The sequence below is a fragment of the Balaenoptera physalus genome (assembly GCF_965194825.1).
Source record: "Balaenoptera physalus genome assembly, chromosome: 21".
Classification (NCBI taxonomy): domain Eukaryota; kingdom Metazoa; phylum Chordata; class Mammalia; order Artiodactyla; family Balaenopteridae; genus Balaenoptera; species Balaenoptera physalus.
The window spans coordinates 36,147,936-36,168,353 of NC_138902.1; the positions used below are offsets into that span (position 1 = coordinate 36,147,936).

The 20,418-nt window shown below is 39.2% G+C and overlaps 1 protein-coding gene across 1 annotated transcript in view; it reads right to left on the reverse strand.

Moving 5' to 3' along the window:
* Nucleotides 1–20,418, reverse strand: part of CSMD1 (CUB and Sushi multiple domains 1) — a gene marked incomplete at its 5' end in the record, with an annotated part of 1,822,885 nt that overhangs the window by 926,908 nt on the left and 875,559 nt on the right. Inside the window, one exon of the mRNA XM_082444064.1 lies at nucleotides 5,251–5,445. Coding sequence (XP_082300190.1) covers nucleotides 5,251–5,445 — 195 coding nt within the window. The remainder of the gene's footprint in view (nucleotides 1–5,250; nucleotides 5,446–20,418) is intronic.

The following is a 20,418-nucleotide window of genomic DNA, read 5'->3' on the forward strand; positions in this document are numbered from 1 at the left end:
TGAATTAAATTGGAAGAAACAAGACATGGTGAATGGAGTGATAAAATTACAGTGACGCTCAATTTAAAAAGTTTAAAAAGTTTTAACTTGATAAAGCAAAAAAGAACAGTATAAGCATATATAAGATAATAATGACAAAAATGGTTAAATTTTACTGAAATGTCTATAGCCTAAGAGTATGGGTGTTTCAATAGGATGTTCCTTTTCACTATAATCCCTTCAGCATTATTAAATTTTTAAATTATGTACAAATGCTACTTAATCAAATTTAGTAACAGTTTACTTAAAAGTGAGAAATTTAGGACAGCTGTCTCGCTACAAAGTTCAAGTCATAAACCAACATATGTCAACACAATTGAAGCTTTACTTCCTTACCTTCAATACAAGAATACTATTACTTTCCCTGCATACATCTCAAGGTGATTTGAGGTATACACAGGATCATACATTTGTGGGTTTCAGCATATTTACAAATTGACATTGCATACATATGACTTTTAGATGCCTTTCTATGGTAGTTCATATGACTCATGCACATAATGTTAATACAGGCTAATCTATGAAGCGTAGAATATACAAAAATAAGTTATTTAGGACAGCCTGTAAATGGGAATGTCCAGAGCTATGACTTTAGGGATCTCAGCTCTGCGGTAGCTGCTAAGAATTATTTTCTGAGGCATACTTTGCAAATACAAAGTGCTCCATCATTGAAAGAATTAAGGCATATCAGAAAGTAATGTTCGGGGAAGGGGGAGCAGGCATCTCTGGCTAAGGAGACTAGTGTTTGCTTAGAGCTGGCTTATTTCAGGCGGCATATGCCTAATGCAACCATCCTATCACCTTTCCAGAGCGTAAAGGAGCCTAGCCTTTTCCAGGACCAGAGATAGCTCATGTCCCCAAACGTATATACATTTCCTATGTGATTATATCCATGGAATAAGACAGTTGACGTAAGATCACACTAATGCTTTCAAAAATGAGATCCAGAATTGGAGAGCTGGAGTGGATGGAAATGCTCACTGAAGGGACCGAAGGGAGATGGTTTAAGAACAACTTCCCCACCTAATGGTGGACTAATGTGAGGACAGGACCACTTCTCCCCGGGGATTTCTCCACGTCAGACGATAGGTTTCTTACGAAGGAGCATTTTCCAAATGCAGCTCCTGACCTACTTCCTTTCTGCCTTCTCGGACAATCTTATCACAAATCTGGAGACAAGGACCTACCATGCGAATTTTCCATTCAAGGAGAATACCTTCTCTTTTGGATTTCATATGCTATGGCCCTCTATTATCCTGGAGCTCAAAGTCATTTATGATAATTCCTGGACCGTGACATTATAGTCTTTGTGATTTAATAATAGAATAGGGGAAACATAAATTAAGAAGGCATTTAAATTCTGAGTTGGGAGCATGCGTCATTGAATATATCTAGTTTTTTTTTTTCTTTTCCCCTTTTATGTTTCTCCTCTAAATACACACCACACCTGCAAATACAGAAACAGTACATCTTTGTAAAGATCAGAAGAGACAAGAGGAACAATGTGCAATAATGAAGGGAGATGAAGGAAGATACAGACATTTAGGTGAAAACTCAAGGATAAATGAGGAAGACAAAAACACACCTCCAGAAGGAGACAATCTGAACTCTCATCCTTGAAAGAAGTCAGTTTGATGCTGGTCTCCTGTTTAAGGGAATCAGTTTTAAGTAAATCTGGCTGACCTCCCACTTCATTATGCACTGACTTTATTAAATATATGGCCATATCCTTTGTCTTTAAAGAGTACCACGTGACTCTAGAAACGATACATTTAAGTGTCATTGTTCAGGTTAAATACTGCCACTTGGAGTTACAATGTAAAATTTTCAACACTCGGAAAAGGCCATTGCAAAGAGATTCAGTGGTGTTGGCAGCACTTTAAGATGACTCCTCAAGCAATTCCTGGAACAAAATAACTAGGATGTTGGGGAAGCAGAAGATATACTCATTTCATTTTTTAAAATTATCTAAGTCCATATCGCTGAAATTAATTTATCTCCTCTAGATACGCCACATCTACACATTTATAAGAATTAGATTATCGACTTTTTTCTTTATGATCCAGTTATCCAAAATCAATGGCAAACTGTGTTGTATCTTTCAAATCTGTTATATAAAATAATTATATCAAATTTAATGTCCTTTGAAATGTTACTATCCCAAGCACTGAAAAAAGCAAAATTTAAGCATAAATTTAATAATCTATAATATAGAAGAAAAGAAAAATATTATGATAAAAGCATCTTGATATGGTTTGGATTTAATAAATTGGTGACAACATAGGAAAGATTATGAGCTGTTATATCAACTTTGACTTTGTAAGTTGTATAATTGTGAAATTAGTAAAGACCCTTCAATTAAGAAGAAAATACTTGGGGAAGTATGAGCAAAACAGAAACTGGCATAGTTGCTGTTAATATTTATTTTTGCATTTTCCAGTTTATAATAACTCCTCATTTGATGCCCAGCATATTTCCACTCCTCTATTAAATGTTTGAATGGGGGATTAGGTACAGCATTAGGGGTAAATAGCTATGGATTCGGCTAATTTTAAGGTAGAAGCAAGGACACAGTCACACAGTTTTTATGACTGTAAATTATGTCCTGGGGGGTTACAAACTAGTTGAGGAAACGCTGAAGACATAAGGTTAAAATATAAATAGCAACAAAATAAATGCTCAAGACAAAAGGACTTGTGTTTTCTTAAAGAATTTAAAAAGGGGCTGCAATGGTTTTAAAAAAAGTGACTAAAATTTGGGCTTAAGTGTGAACTTGACAACTAAGTAAGATTTATGGCTTTAACGGAGATGAAAGGGAAAACTGCATAACAGGAAAAAATGAGTGAAAGTTTGGATTTAGGCATGGAGTGGTGAGCTGGTAAGGAACTCTTTGGGAAGAAACCCTGCTTTGTAGAGTTTGCTGATTTCTGGTGTCAATACTCCCACCGTGGAGGGGATGCCAAGCTAACAGCTTGGTGTGAGGAACACAGCACTTGGGAGAGACGCACACAGTTGGCTTTTGGGAACTCAGACCGAGCAAAGCATCGCGTGGAGACAGAAGCATAACATCTGTGTTTGGGAACACTAACGGATGAAAGCGGACAAGTCAGTTCAGACGAGGTGATGGAGCTCCGGGGCAGCGTTTTCAAGGGTTTGCACTTAATTCTTGTTGAGTCACTCAAGTGGTCTGGCTGAGAGAGGACAGGTGATGATGAAGGCGTGTGTGCTGGGAGTGGGACTAAGGAGGAGAGGGTAGGATGAAGGCTGAGATTCTGGATGTGGCGCTCATTTCACCAACTTGAAGCTGGTCTGGGTGAGAAGAAAACACAACTGGCACGGGACGGTTGGAGTGGGAAAGGGGAGACGTGAAAGACAGTCTGACAGAATAAAAGGGGCAAGCAGGGAAAAATGGAGAGAGTGACTGCAACGTTTCCACAGAGTGAATATCAGATACACAGTGGTAGAAATAGGGAAAAAAGAATATACTTAGGATATCCAAGTGACAGAGTCCTTAAACAGTATCACTTAGTTGAGGGAATCAGTGAAAAGACAAGGGAAGGGACACAGAAATCTGGATTTTGAGGCCACCACTCTTTCGACAATAGAAGATGTAAAATAATTAATAGCACTAAGGAAAAAAAGAAGAGAGAGATAATAGACCTGAGGAACATGCAAGAAAATGAGCATTTCTGGAGGAGTAATGGATGCGTGCGGTAGAAAATATCCATAACAGGAATTTCGCTAGGACACAGGGATGATTTGAAGATGGTGGATCTGACCTCTGGTAATTACCAGCTGGAATACCTTGAACAAGTTATGTTTCCCATCTAACCCTCAGATGCCTCACGTGTAAAATACTTCTTTAATAAAATACCTACTGTGAAGATTACACATGAAAAAGTAATTCCTGCTCATAACAAGCAATCAATACGTACTAGTTACCAGCTGTAGTAATAATGGCAGTAGTAGTAATAGTACTAGTAGTAATACTAGTTGTATTAATAGTAGTAGTAGTAGCAGCAGCAATATGCCATAACTAAGATAAGTAGCATTGGGAAGATCTCATGAGACCGCAACACGTAACAGAGATAACAAAAAAAATAGAAAAGTATTCATTAAACAGCATAGACGAAAATATAAACAGACTGATGAAAACAACACATTTTGATATGACTTAAGCTAAGGCTGTGGATTTGCCTGGTTACATACATGGATAAAAAGTTGGACATGGGTTCTTATAATAAACTATAATGGAAAACAATTGAAAAAAAGAATATAGATACATCCATATATATAGGTATAACCAAATCACTTTGCTGTACACCTGAAACTAACACAATATTGTAAATCAACCATACTTCAATAAAAAAAAGTCAGACATGGGTTTGTGTCTTAACTCATCATATGCTATCTTTTGGAACCTTTTGAAAATTAAAATTGTGCTTCTTTACCTGTTAAATGAGTGTGAGTATTTATTATTTCAGCGGGGTCTTGTAAGAATTCAGCGATATGATTCAGGTAAAGCACTTAGCATATTTTCTGAATTATATTAAGACCTCAATAAATGTAAGCTACACTTTTACATTTGAAACCATAAAGTGAGTTTTTTCTTAGGAAAGTCAAAACCTAAGAGTCAAAGTATGCTCTTTCCTAAAGTTACTGGATCAGGAAAATAATGTCACAGAAAAGGCTAAAAATCACAAGGCTTCCAGAAAACTGATTCTAATCTTGCAACAAATCATAACGAGGAACACTTGCACTAGTGCAATCCTTTATGGTCTATCTCCAAAGCCCGACAGTGTTGAAAGAGTCTTCCAATGGTACAATTTAATTATCAAGGGGTATCTGCCATTTTTAATGAGAAAAAGATAAAAAAGGAAACTTCAAGGCAAGGAGGCCATAAATGTGTGCATTAAATCTTAGAATGCTATGACAATAAGTGATAAAAATATGTAGAAGTCCACAAAGTTTGAAGACAAATTTGGATGTTTAAGGAACATATCTAAATTTGTTACTGACTTTACAGGGTGCAGCCGTGGTTTCGTAGGTAACGTACAATATTGCTTTAGGGAACAGAATGGGCTGACGTGGGAAGACCCAGTGCCATGTGTCTTGCTTTCGTGAAGTGGAAACTTTTCCAATGTCAATTCCAAAGCCATTTGCTTAGTGCAGGTGTCAGCTCATCATACACCCTCCCCGTACAGCACCTACCTCTGCAAAACGGGGCTGGGAAGTCCCAGGACGCTCCATTCCCAGGGCTGACGATGCAAGTCAGGATGGCGTGACCTTCCAAGATGTAGCCGGAGAGACAGCTATACCGGATCTTGTCTCCTATGTTGAATCTCGTTCCGTGGAGAACTCCTTTCAGTATTTCTCCGGGATTTCCACATGTGTGGCTGGGTAAAACTATTGGGAGAAAAAAAGAGGAGACAGAAATATAAGTTAAAGGAAGATTTTCTACTGAGATCAATTTATATCGCAAGACATGGACCACTTCTGAACTACTAAAGTTAGCAAATCTAGGACAAAAATTATCTTAAATTGTCGAAAAATTAAACAGAGAAATGGATTTGTGTTTTGTAAAATCTGTAATTTAGTACTTTTGTAAAGAAGTATTTAAAAAGTATAAATAAGTGGATTTTGTTAAGAGGGGAAGACACAGTTCTGCTTAGATTCACTGTTCTAAATGACATCTAGATTATTTTTTTAATTATGAGATTCTACAGTCCCACATAGTTAGAAATCAGATAATATAGCAGAATATAGCCATCTGAACAAAGAACAGAAATACCGCATGAATGAATAACCATGCCATGTTTTTCCTTATTCCTCCAGGACCAGCACTGCCTGATACACACCAGTAGTAAGTGTTCAATCAATGTTTGATGGATAAACAACTGAATTAAATAATAAATTTAGGGGCTTCCCTGGTGGCGCAGTGGTTGAGAATCTGCCTGCCAATGCAGGGGACACGGGTTCGAGCCCTGGTCTAGGAAGACCCCACATGCCACGGAGCAACTAGGCCCGTGAGCCGCAACTACTGAGCCTGCGTGTCTGGAGCCTGTGCTCCGCAACAAGAGAGGCCGCGATAGTGAGAGGCCCGTGCACCGCGATGAAGAGTGGCCCCCGCTTGCTGCAACTGGAGAAAGCCCTCGCACAGAAACGAAGACCCAACACAGCCATAAATAAATAAATAAAATTAAAAAAAAAAAAAAGCAACAGTCTTTAAAGATTATCTAAAAATAATAATAATAATAATAGTAATAAATTAAAAATGTCATTTGCTAATCTATCAGACTTTTACAAAAATTGTACCACTATTATATTCCAAGCCATCTGTAAGGCTCTATGCGTTTGGAGTGTCTGATTCACAACAAAGTTTTAAGTATCAGTTTTGACAAAGCAAGTACTGTCTCACTTGCATTTCAATGAGATAGCCTTGATTCTGGTCTTTCTTGGCCTCCTCACTTTTCACATCGATAGGCTTCTCTGTCTAATTCAATTGCCTTGAAACCTAATGGACACGATGCCGTTTCACACTCATAGAACGTACTTTTGAACTTAATTGAGGCACCATTAAGTTGAATAGACGAAGTTGATGATTGTTGGCTACTGTCTCCATATTTCTGGTTTAAATTTAGCATATCATCAGTAAATTAGTTGCTATTATGTAGAATTCAAATAAACCAAGGATCCTACCATATAAAAAAGAAATGATTTCCCAATAAAAAGTATTTCCAAATGAACAAAATTATTCTATTTCTGTATCCAATTTTTTGCATTGGTATAGGGGTACATTTTGGTATATATGTATAATACAGACCACTTTTTCTTTTTTCTTTGTTTGTAAACAAAGAGATAAATAGATGTTTCCCAGTGAATAGGGAGGGAATTTCACTGATTTCCAAGATTAATTTTATTTTGGTATTAAATACATACGAACTAAACTATATAGAAACACTTAGAAAACAAATACTACAATTTAGATGTTTAATACTACTGACATGTTTATGAAATCACTATATAGTCACAGTTTGCTCAGTTCTAGTTTTTCGAAAATAATTTCTGGAAACAGTCTACAAAAACCTGTTTGATAACATAATAGAAAATAATTCAGTATAATCTATAATCATCTATGGGTCTTTTATAAAAAAGAAACTCTGTTTTTAATTCCACATTCACCATCCCTAAGGTAATAAATCTGTTTTTTAAATGTTGTTTAAAAACATTTTTAACTGCCTGGAATTTAACTGTCTATGATTTCCTAAGGTAGAAAACTTTCAATTCTATCTTGGAGGATCACTTTATTTTATGACCTGGGGTGTCCAACAGCCAGCCTGAGCTAGGGACCTTATAATCAGAGACAGACGTGAGACATGGGCTGAATTTCTATCATCAACAGAGAGAGAAAAAGAGATGGAGTTGGAGGGGAATATGTGAATATAAATGCTTCTGGTGTTTTTCTTCCTTGTCCAGAATGAAAATTTTGATTTCAACCAACCTTATAATTTAGGAAAAAAATACTAAAATGTTAATGTGAACAATGTCAGCAAGAGACTAGAAGTAACTGAGGATGATTTAAAACATTTACTTCTAGTTGCAAACAAACACGAAAATGCAAACACGCACATAATATTACAAAGGTATCAGCCATTTCATTAAGACATTATCAAAATATCTTAAATTGTGAAAAATGGACAAAAATGATTATAGGTCTACACAAAGATTTATGACTCAGACACGCAAAAAAATGCCAAGACATGAAAATCCAGTGGCTGGACAAAACTAATTTAAAATAAACTCAACCCCACTGTCACTTCTGCCGTTTTTATTTGAACTAACTTTTCAACCAGTTTCCCTGAAGATGGTGAAGGTCTCTTGGTGTCTCCCAGAGCAATAAGGACACATTAATTAGTAAATACTTATTGAGTTGACCTGGACTCTACATTTAGTTTGCTTTAATCATTCCTTGAAGTAATGTGCACTCTTTCTCATAGATGCTTCAAGAAATTCCTAGTAGGGTGATGGGAATCAGGCACCCAGTGCAGACACTTGTGGCTGTGAAAGGATGTTGAAAGGAGCTCTGGGCACACTGCTTTCCTCTCATGGCAGGTTTCCACCCATCAGATCCCACGAAGCCAAGTTTGTACACCCAGGGCTTGAAACCTAGGCTGTCATTCCAATTAAGCTCATTGAAAATCCCTCTATAACACTTCTGCTTTGGCAAGTGCAAATGGTCACAATTCAATGACTTAATTAGGCTATCACATCAAACCTTTGACCCAACTGTTTCAATCATTAAATGGATGCCATTTTCCAGAAGAAAAGTGAAAACATGATACTAAAATAAAATATGTCACTAATATTCCTCATGAAAAGGGACAAAAGGCTGGCGGACAGAAGTCTGAAATTCATCAGAGGAGCGGCAGCATTTTTAACAGGATGTGCACAATTAATGAAATTTCATTAGCCAAGTGCATTTGGAAGCTGGCTCCCCGGAGGGTGAATGTCAGACTATTTGTTTACACTTGGCCTTTCCAGGAGTCTCACTGCAGCTTAAGGAAATAAAACCTCAAACACCCACCTGACATACACCCCTGGAAATGAAACCAGCGATGCGTGATGTGTGTGTCCACAGACTGCCCTCCACTCCCTCCTGAAACCTTTGGGAAGGGTTAGAACAATCCACTGTACTCATCTTCCGGAATGCTTTGAAAGCTAGATTTTCAAATCTGGAAACCTGACACTTATTCTCTGTCCTGACTCTCTGAATCGTGGCCGTTTGGTGGGACGAGAAGATACAGAGACAGCAGTTACGTGACAACAGCAAGGAGGGTTTCTTAGGGGCGGGGGAGAAATTTAAGGCCATCCACTTCCAGAGTCTCTTTCTCCACGTGAAGAACAACATTGCGGGAGATAGGCTGTGTAAATGCCTACTATGCCTGCAAAGCTACAGGATCTGGATGAGAAGAACTCAAAGAGGAAGTGAGTTTTAAGTATCCTTCAAGGTGGAAAGTGGTACGGTTTGGCCAAATTAAAACAGAAAGATCATTTTTAAATGAAGGATGTAGGAGTGGCAAGTGGCTATAGAAAAGTACCCGGCACAGTGGGTTATGTAGATCAGTATCAGACAGACCTGTGTTTCTCCTCCAGAAACAGACCGTAGAACGTTGGACAAATTACTTAAATCTCAGTCTCTATGTCTTGACAAGGGGAAATAAAAATAAAACCTAGCAACAGGGTGTGCTGTGACCCACGTATGACGCAGATTCAACAGTGAGCAGGGAACATGGAAGAGAATAAGTGCTCAATATACATTAGCAATTTCAAATTTATTTTCCCAGTTCTAAAGCACCATGTGGACTTTACGGAAACCATACACATTTAAAAGTATGCAGCAGTTCCGATATATACCAATTTTAGAAGCAATAAAACTACAAAGAGTCTGCTAGAGTCAATTTTGTCATTAAAATAAGAACATAGTCATTAAAATAAGAACATCATTAAAAAGGGAAGCAAAGGAGAAAGACATTCCAGTTTTTAGCCATATTAATTCAACTTCATTATTCCTGCTCTAATGTAATAATTAGTAACACTTACATAGCAGGTGCTATTAGCTAGACACTGTTTTAAGTGGTTTATATATGTTAACAGTATATAGGAAGTCAGTCCCATTATTATCCGCCTTTTAGAGAGGAAGAAACTGTGGTACAGAGAGGTTAAGCAACTTTCTCATGGTCACACAGCTGGCAAGTATTGGTAATAGGATTTGCACATGGGGGATCCAGCATTTCTGCCCTTCAGCACTACAATAAACTTTCTTATGAAACTGTTGTCAACATCAAAAGAAATAAAGATAATAAAATGCCATTAAATCTGTCGTGTTCTCAATAGAGCTTTGTTTGATATAATAAAAGGAATATAAGGATTTGGGAGAGTTACGATGTTTTCTCAGGTAAAACTGAAGGCAAAATTATTATGTGGCTTTTTAAAAATAAGTTTCAAGCTCTCAGGTAAATTTGTAGGATGGGAGAAAGGAGTCAGGAGGGACTGCGTAACAAAGTTAACACAAGAAAATGACAAGTTGGCAGAGGCACTTGAAATCTTAGAGGCTGGATTTTCAAAAGATTTTGAATGGCAGCTGTAAGACATTATAATCTTATAAGAAGTGAGAACACAAAAATGCCCGTTGGAAAATGATTTTGATTGTGTGAACTGAGTTTTGGGGAGTGTAAAGCTTGTATGGCCAGGTGACCCCTGGGACGAGCTTATTGGTCTTACACTTTAATTTTCCTGGTTGACCTTTCATTGGTTTGTATCTTGAAGTGTAAGGGAGACACTGTTTTCACCTCACTAACCTGGATCTATGAGCAGCTGAAGCTTTACCACCCCAAACAACGTAGGCATCAATTCAGATATAAATGACGGTAAGTCTACGATCAAGGAACTAAATGGCAAATCAAGAGTTAACTACTGAGGAAGAAACAGCAACAAGAGGAGGAATTTATGATGGTGACCCAGGAAAACAGGATGTGTGAATATGGCCACGATGGCCACAGACGCAGACTTATAGGTTCAGTTGTGAACGTGAGTAGGCTCTTTGTTTTTAAGCCTGTTCACCGTCTCCATGGTGTACCCTAGAGTTACAAGAAAATAGGTGACGACCAGAAAAGTGCCTAAGTTTCCTCTGATTTACAGAGTAACAATGGAGGGAAGAAAAAAGAAGCATAATTGCGAGCCCAGATGTAAATCTTCTGGAATACCCAAAGTTAATGGGGGAGGAGGGGAATAATGATTAAACAAAATAGAAAAATGGCCACAAAGTTAAGATCAAGACCAAACAGAGCCTAGGAGTCCAGCTGAGAAGCAATCATGGAAGAATGGATGCCTGGTAAAATCAACGGTGGAAAATTAAGCGTAAGTGATTGACATACAAAAAAGAACACAGCAACAAGAAATAACAGCAGGTGAACTTTTCAATTATCACTGAATTGCTGAAGAGAAAATTGCGTGTACGTTAATTTTCTCAGGTAAATTTACCTATACTTCCGCCACAAGGTAGATCCCCAATGCTTTCATTAATGACTTATAAGCAGATCTACAATTTTTTATGACCATCTTTCTTCTTCTCAAAAGTGAACTTTACACTCAATAAATGGATGTTCAGTTGATTACAAGTTGCTCAATGTTTATATAATGATGAGGTAAGAGTATTTCTAAAAATTGAAAAGGACACTGAAACAAACGTGACCACAAGCCCTGGTAGATATCAGATTAATGAGAGCAAAGAAGCCAGCAACCACTCAGGAACTGATCAAAATGACCTGTGCCCTATGCTAAATAATGCTTCTGTTTACTCTCTAATTCATGATATCCATATAACAAGGACAGTAAGACCCACTCCAAAGGTTAAATGTTACATTAAATACCACTAGGGATGGTTAACAAAACTGAATTAAAATGATTCTAGAAAACAATTCTAAACTCTTTCTGAGTCACAGTTCATTTATTAACTCAAATTTTTAAAAATCTCACTGTAACACTTCTTCTATGGGCTAAGTTAGAGTCTCAGGTATTGGATTTACCTTCCTGCTTTAACGAAGTTTAAAACAAATCAAAATTTATTTTTTTAAAATGGCTCTCAAAGCATTGGACATCAGTCAGTGTTGGAACACGACCCCTGAGAGATGGGAATTAAATGAGAATCCCTAAAATTTCTCCAGCTTATTTCTTGGAGAGAGTTAGGGACCAAAGGCGCAGGGAGTAGAAACCCAGGTTGAGTCTGACAGTCTCCCTGAGTTGAGGAGACAGAGATGAGAGCCCCGGGGTGTCAGAGAAGCTAAATTTCACAGGAGGAAGAGGGCTCCAGAGACCTATAGAGGGCCCCTCTTGAATATGGGGTGAGTTCTTACTAATGCATGTATGGAAAGAAATGACCCAAGGCTAGTGAAAGAATTACCAAGGGATTAGAAGCAAAAGTGCCCAGGATTCTCGCAGGGCTGAGAAGAATACCTTTCCCAGCAGTGAGAACAAAAACCTCCATCATTTCACTGGACACAAGTTAGTGCACTGAGAAGGCTCTAAGCTCAGCAGTGGGGAAAACACACTCTAGAGTGAATGCTGCCTGCGTCACGTACCAGAAATCTTACAAGCAACAGGATCAGAGTAGGGAGAGGCTAGTGAGGGGGTCTTGCGTGGAGAATCTGAGGGGCTCTCACTACCTGGGTTATTCAACTGCAGGATCGCCACTGGCACAACCTGAGAGTGAACGCCTACGTAAACTTTCACCCGAGGTTCCTAACTTGACTCACTCCTCATGCAGCCTTAAAAAGCAGTATCTGTAAGGATTAAACTGTTCCAAGAACTTCAACTACATCCAAAAATCTTTTGGGGAATACAAAAATATCCAACACCCTCCAAATTAAGATTCACGATATCTGGTGTCCAATCAAGCATGCCAACAGGCAAGACGACAAAATCCATAATGAGGAAAAAGAAGAATAAAAAATTAGCCAGAAATGACACAGATGGCTGAATTAGTAGACAACAGCATTAAAATGGTCATAATAATTGTATTCTATGTCTTGAAGAAGGTAAAGATCAAACACGTTAACTAGACACGTGGGGGGAAAAAGGCAGAGATTATTAGAGTGGATTTAAAAAAGCCAGTGATACACTGATGCCAAGAAACACACTTTAAAGACACAAAGCAACAAAAGTAAAATGAGAACTATTAATCAAAAGAACACTAACATTAATCAAAAGAACACTTAAGTTGCTATGTTAACATCACACAGTTTTAATGCAAAATAATATAACCAAGGATAAAGAGGGTTATCTCACAGTGTTAAAAGTGTGAACATAACAATCGTAAACATCTGTGTATCGAATAACAAAGCTTCAAAATACATGAGGCAAACACTGATAGAACTGCAAGGAGAAATGAATAAAACCAAGTTATAGCTGGAGATTTCCACACTACTCTCTTAATTGACAGAAAATCACTAAGCATATAGAAGCCTTGAACAAAACTATTGACCAACTTCTAATCAATAGTTAAAAAAAATAAGTCAAAAGGGGTATTAGGAAATCTTTGAACTAGACGAAAATGTTAAAACAACATATCAAAGTTGTGGGATGCATTGATAATCATGCTGTTAGGAAAAGTCACAGCATACAGAGTTTATATTACGAAAGGAGAAAGATCTCAAATAAATCACTTAAGACTCCATCACGAGTAACTGAAAAAGAAACTTTAAGTATTGAAGACAAAAGTAGACATCATACGTCAATAAAGCTGTAAACAGGGCTTCCCTGGTGGCGCAGTGTTTGAGAATCTGCCTGCTAATGCAGGGGACACGGGTTCGAGCCCTGGTCTGGGAAGATCCCACATGCTGTGGAGCAACTGGGCCCGTGAGCCACACCTACTGAGCCTGCGCGTCTGGAGCCTGTGCTCCGCAACAAGAGAGGCTGCGATAGTGAGAGGCCCGCGCACCGCGATGAAGAGTGGCCCCTACTTGCCGCAACTAGAGAAAGCCCTCACACAGAAACGAAGACCCAACACAGCCAAAAAAATGGATAAATAAATAAATAATAATTAAAGGTGCTAATAATTAAAAAAAAAAAAAGCTGTTAACAAATAATGTCAATATATTTCATGCCTCCTTTCCCCCCCAAATACATTCCAAGTTGTTATCAGTGATCGGACTGCAAAGGTGAAGATACCTCAGATCCTGCCCTGGAGATGGCACGCAGTCTGGGAGACAGCAGATGAGGAAACACTTTCAACAAAGCGTCTTAAGAGCTGACGCAGAGGCTTGTGGATAGACTATGAGGGTAAGAAGGAGTTGTGAAGGTCTGAACAAAGGAAGAGACTTAAAGGGAGGAAATACATATCTCTCTAGCTCTAGCTCTAGCTCTGTTTCAAGCAGGCTGCTGGAACGGACTTCCGGCCAGGTAAAACATGAAGCATGCAGACATGCAACACTTTGGAAGGAGGAGTTTTGGAGGAAACACACAGGTGCAGGTAGCCTCCAGGGGCTGCTGGGTATCCATCTTGAAAAGGTGACATGAATGCAGAATGGTCAATTTGTAGTTATAAAAGACCAAGTGTATTCTTATTATTTTACCAGTGGAAGGCTGTAGGTGATGGTAAACATTTATTACAGTGCTTCAAATCACAATTTTAATTACCTTAAAATAATAATATTTAGCACTTGCTGAACATCTGGGTTAAACACTCAGACACTTCATCTATGCTACTGCTAATTCCCCAAAGAGGCATCATTTTCCAAATTTACCTATAAAGAAGATGGGGAACTTGGTTGAGGTAACACAGATGAACCCACGTCTGTATAAACCTGAGACATTTCCACCACCATACTGCTTGTGTTATAACTGAAATGCTTTGAAATAGAACTGTGATGTTAGAAATAATTTGGGGACAGTTTAATGGGAAAAAAAGCTGAAGAACTAGGAACTGGGATCTTGTCCTTTCTTGCCCATTAGCTGTCTTCCTCTGTGATATCATATTTTATTTTCCATCTTAACAGTGAGAAACAGAAAGAGAGAAGGATAAACTCATCAATTATATAAGGTGAGAATTCTGTACAACAACTGCTATTTCAACGTATATAAGTTCTGGTGCCTTTCTCGACACTTATTCCTGTGAAGTGAAAAATGCATATGTCAAAGGGAAATTGGAGAAAGCATCTTTGAGGATTACTGCAACATTTAAAAATTAAAAAAAATACAGTTATCATTTATCATTTCCTTCCTGGGACACTGTCTTAAGCTACAGAAAATCCAGTCAAGTTTTTTCTATTCCGAACTCTAAGCTCCTTCCTCCCTCCCTCCCTCCCTCACTATTATTTTTTCCTCCTAAATTTATTGAGATATAATTGATATTAAGCTCTATATAAGTTGAGGGTGTACGGCATACTGATTTGACTTACACACATTACATACATCGTGAAATGACGACCACAATAACTGTAGTCAACATCCATGATCCCGCATAGACGCAAAAAAAAGAAAAAGAAAAAAATGTTTCCTTGTGATGAGAACTCTTAGGATTCTTAACTCCAGGCTCCAAGATTCTTAACCATAAAAGGGGCTCAGCCTGATTGACCTGCAGTCATGTCTCTGAGGGCGGCGACCCTTGACACAGGGGTTGGGTGCAGGCACGTTACCTGGTGGGGCTGGGGGAGGAGAGGCAGCAGGGCTGGGCAGAGAAAGGTACTGAGCTGCAGGAAGTCATGACGAAGCCTCAGACCATCCTCCAGGGAGCTCTGGGTCTGGGTTGGTTTCCGGATGGTCTCAACTTGGGGTGAGAGGGCACAGCCCCCCCAGCAGATTACCCAGTTACGAGATGAGGCTCTCCCGACATACGCACACACTGACAGGTGTCACCTTAGACACAGCAGCTCCCTCTGGCCAGGATCAATTCCCGGAGATGGTCTTAAGCAAGAGTTTCCAGCTGCCAAACTCCAGCAATGAAAGGTTTAACTCCTTCTGCTTGTTTGTATTTTTTACTTCCCTGTGGGATCTGAAACTAGCCCTATTTAACATCTAGTTCATGGAGGTGTTTTGTTTTTTTTTAATTTCCGGGAATATACCTAAACCTTCAGGTTGACAAGAAAAGCTTTTACCAGAAAGCTTTGCATTCAGGGTACCATGTGGCAATAACAGAGAAGGTGAGAAGGTAGTGGACAAGAAAGGGTGTGGCCTTTCTAGCGATGCCAGCGGGCCCCTGGAGAGGTGGGTCAGGGCCAGAAGGTGTGGGGTGCCGGGTTTGGGAGGCGGGGGGACAGTGGGCGAGCAGCTTGGCACTAAGGATCTCAGGAGCAAGAAGGAAGATGAAGACTCCTATTTTTTCCAGCTATTCTAAAGGAAGAGCATCCTTGCAGGGGTAGGCAGACAAAAAGCTTATCAGCTGTGCATGATATCAGCAGACTGAACGTTTCAAGGACACTATAATTGAAAACAGTGCTCCCTTAGTGCTAATCAATGGAAAGTGCTAGCAGCAGGTGGAGAGCACTAGCTTGGAGCCATCTGACAGGCTCCTGATGCTGGAGTCCAAATGCCGAGCTGAACACGAGGGGAGGAGAGCCGGGCCCCAGCAGAGCCAGGGCCCCCAGGACACGGGTGCAGTCGTGGCTCCAACAGGGTGCAGCTTCTTTAGAATGAAACAAACTCAAGAATATTCATGCTATTAGTGGTGACTTAGGAAAAGAGCAAATTACTTTTAGGAAGAGAGTTACAGCAGAAATAATTTTAAAGAGGCAACACAGTACTCAAAGCAATAACTATAAGGTTCAAAGACTAAAATAAAACATGAGAACACAAGTGACCTGTAAAATACAAAGATTAAATTACACACAGAGGTAATTTTCAGCCATTACAAGAGATGTCGTTTCCACCTCCTGATCACGCACTGTTTCTTTCAGGCTCTTGGCATTGCTTGATTGGTTTTTTTTTAACATTAGGATATTTATGCCTATATTCATGTACACATACACAACACATACACACACGCACACGTGTGTCTTATGAAGTGCATAGAAAAATATACGTCTGAGTAATTCAAATCAAGTACATACATTAGATCCCTGTACACGGAAGTAGATATAATTTAAAATAATGATTCTATAATTTCATTTAGATACATAGCATAGGTTTTATAGCGATTAAAAGCTCTTCTTTTAATTTTAACATACATTTGTACAGAAAATAATGAAAGGAGTTTAACGATTTCTAAAAGTCATATGGCTTTATCTGTTATTTCCAATTAATAAATTCTTGGCTGTCACTCAGTCTAACCTGATTGACTTTTTCTTCTATGGGAGCCTGCACCTACCTTCTAAAAATAGTCTTAAATTAAAGCTATGGACATAAGCAGTTTCAGTTTACCAGGCATTGGTATATTATTAATTTATGATTTTCATATTCATTTGAACTTAAAAGCTTTTTCCATGATTGAATTCATATAAAGAGCTCAAGCTTTATTAAAAAGAAAGTCTTTTGGAAAAGGTTAAAGCGTGCTTCTTTGTCATGTACTATCTCTCTCTCTCTCTCTCTCTCTCACACACACACACACACACACACACACATACACCTCTTCAATATCCCTCTGGCTATCCCTTCTCCTGTGCATTTTTCCATCCATTTCCGGCACCAAGGAAAGGGACCTTTTTACAACACAGTCAGGTCAGGCTCACCCCTACTGAGGGCCTTCCTACTGAAGTCAGAATAAAACCCAGACCCCTTAGTAGGTGCCGCAACACCCACGTGGCCCAGCCACGGTCACTACCTTCTCTGACCATAACTCCTAAACCTCTCGTTGCGTTTCAGCCTCAAAGGTCTTCCCCAAGGTTCTTGAAGAGGATGCAGAGTGCCCTCCCTCCTCTGAGCCCGCACAAGCTTTATTACCTCTGCTCAGATTACTGCCCCCTCCTCCCCTCCCCAGACCTTTACGTGATTTTTCTTATCCTTCGCGTCTCAGCTTGATCACCATCATTTTTCAAAGCTCTCTCGTTCAGTTGACCTAAAATAACTCTGTTCTTGCCTCTTAGTATTTTCTATCGCGTCATGGTTTAGTTTCTTCCCATCACTACTACAATTTTAAATGATTTCATTTGCTTGCTTACTGGTATCTATTCCACCCCAGAATTGAGCTCAAGGAGAGAAGGCTTAACTAGTTCTCTGATTCACGTTTGTATCCACAACACCTGCAATAGCACTTAATATATAGTGGAGACTTCATACACGCCGTATGGAATAAATGAATTAATCACTGAATGAGTGAATGAATGCACACACTGGTTGGGTGGGAAATTCTGAATTCCCAAGAAGTGGAATCTTTATCTTAATCAGAGTCTTTATCTGAAGATGACAATTCTTAACATCTTAGGAAAGATCCTGCATCTCAAAGAGAATTTCAAACACTCCAGGAATAAATACTGGGTTGGCCAAAAAGTTCGTTTCGTTTTAAGTAAAAATAAAAGACATTTTTCATTTATCACGAACTTCACTGAACAACACATTCACTAACTGAACGAACTTTTTGGCCAATCCAATACAAGCCTGCCCTTACACGAAGCCTGAATTAATCTCCACTCACATCAATGAGGAGGACTCACGTGCTCTGGACAGGAAAGGAAGGCCCTGGACATCGCAGGAGTCATGTGACCTAAGCTAACACACAGAGACCTACAACGCTCACTCCTGTAAGATGCTAGAAGCCTGATCTTTATTTGTTTTGAAGTGTAGTGCCCTGAGTTACAGCAGCCTTTTTCAAAAAGAGAGCCAGGAAAAAAAAAAAAAAAAGAAAGAAAGACAGAAGAAAGAAAAAAGGGCAAAAGGATCCCGCTGGGAATCTGTGCTGTGAGCAGCAGACCTCCTGTGGACAAAGTCTTGCGGGAACAACGCCAAACTTGGTGGACTTCTTCAAGTGTGCACATAAATTCATCTAGGTTTTGAAGAGTCAAGAAAATATATGACAAAGTCAAGTCCGACTAGGCAGTTTCTTTTAATTTTGGCCTGACACCGGAGGGCTGAGCAAGTCCCATAGCATAAGTTAGCTAAATGAAGTTGCAAGGTTGAAAATGCTGGGGCAGAATTAAAAGCACTCTCTGGATATAAAGAGAATAGCACGCAGGAAGTCAACTCTGAGAGTCAGTATCCCATAATCAGGTGGATCTCTAATATCAATATGATCAATAGTTTGCTCACCACATTATATAAGAACAAATTACATTCAGATAACTCGTCATGTATAGCATAAGGGATGTGCAAGGGCTTCTAGATTTTCACTTGGACGTGATTAATATTTGGGACCTTATGTTAGATGGGGAACCAGAATGCTGTTAAGTCTCTAATTTTTATTAGAATGATCAATAACTTTTACTAAAAGTTGGGTGAATTATTGATGAGGCTTGAAATTAGTTCCTATAATTATGATAGAGGATAATTTATAGATCAGAAGACTTATTTATTCAACATATACTTGCTAACTTTCTGTGATTTACATTACAAATATGTAAGAATCTTACAAAGAGGCTTGAGAGATGACTTTTTTCCCCAGAGTGGCTGCAACTCTCCATTTGGGGTTGGAGGCTCCCCTTACCCCACATGGAATTTCCCGTGAAGATCACGGCGGAGCTGAATTTCAGTCCTATATCTGCTTATGGGCATGTCACTATGGCAGACTGGTAGTGGTCTCTCGATAGCTAAGTTCCCCTCTCTTCTTAGAACAGACCTCCCCTACCACCGCCAAGTCTTAACTAATGTTATGAACTGAATGTTTGTGTCCCCTTAAAACTCAGAGGTTGGGATACAAACCCCTAAGGTTATGACGATTGGAGGTGGAGCCTTTGTGAGATGATTAGATCACGAGGGTGAAGCCCTCATGAATGGGATTGGTGTCCTGATAAAAGGGACCCCAGAGAGCCTCACCCTCTTCCCCCACGTGAAGACAGAGTTAGAAGTCAGCAGGCTGCAGTCTGGAAGACAGCCTTCACCAGAGCTGGACCCCGCTGGCCCCTGGTCTCAAACTTCCAGCCTCCAGAACTCAGAGAAATAAATTCCTGTTGTGGACAAGCCACCCAGTCTATGCTACTTTGTTATACCAGCCTGAACTGACAAAGACAGCTGAACATATGGCCACACAGAGAGGATCATGTGTCCTCATCTCTCCTGAAAATAGGCAGGGACAGATGATCAAGTCCAGAGCAGGAAGATGTGATGGGGAGTGAAGGGTGCCACGTGCAGATTCCTCGCAAGGGAGCTGCCTACCCTTTGCTCTCTCTTCTCTCCACTGGAAAACTGGAGAGGGGGTTGGTGGGCTGATCTACCTACGACCACATAGATAAGGACAGGAATTTAAGGAATGGCTACCTGAGTAAATAACATATGGAATGGAGTCATCTGCCCAAGCTGGACTTCCTTCCCTCCCCTAAACTGTTGCATTAGAGAGAGAAGTAAACTTCTTCCCAGCCTCAGCCGCTGTATTTTGGAGTCTTTTTGTTATAAGAGTTTAGTCTATGCCCTAGTGAATGCAATCATCTAAAATGTTGACAATTATAACTCCTATAAAATTCATCACTCTTCCTAGTATGCTGTGATTTTGGATGTACGTAACTGATTTTCCTTCCAGACCGTAAAACACAGATTAGGAAACTTCTCTGATTAATTATGTAATGAACGGACCCAATAATAGTCCCTTACACAACTAAGTTTAGTAAATGTTAATTCTCGTGTTTGCATAGTAAATGTTTGGGAGTTTTGTAAGGTGTCATTTCCTGAAGATTTAAGATGACAACTTTCTTTATCTGGACATATAATAATGAAAATAGAAGCTCCATCAACATCTATTTAACT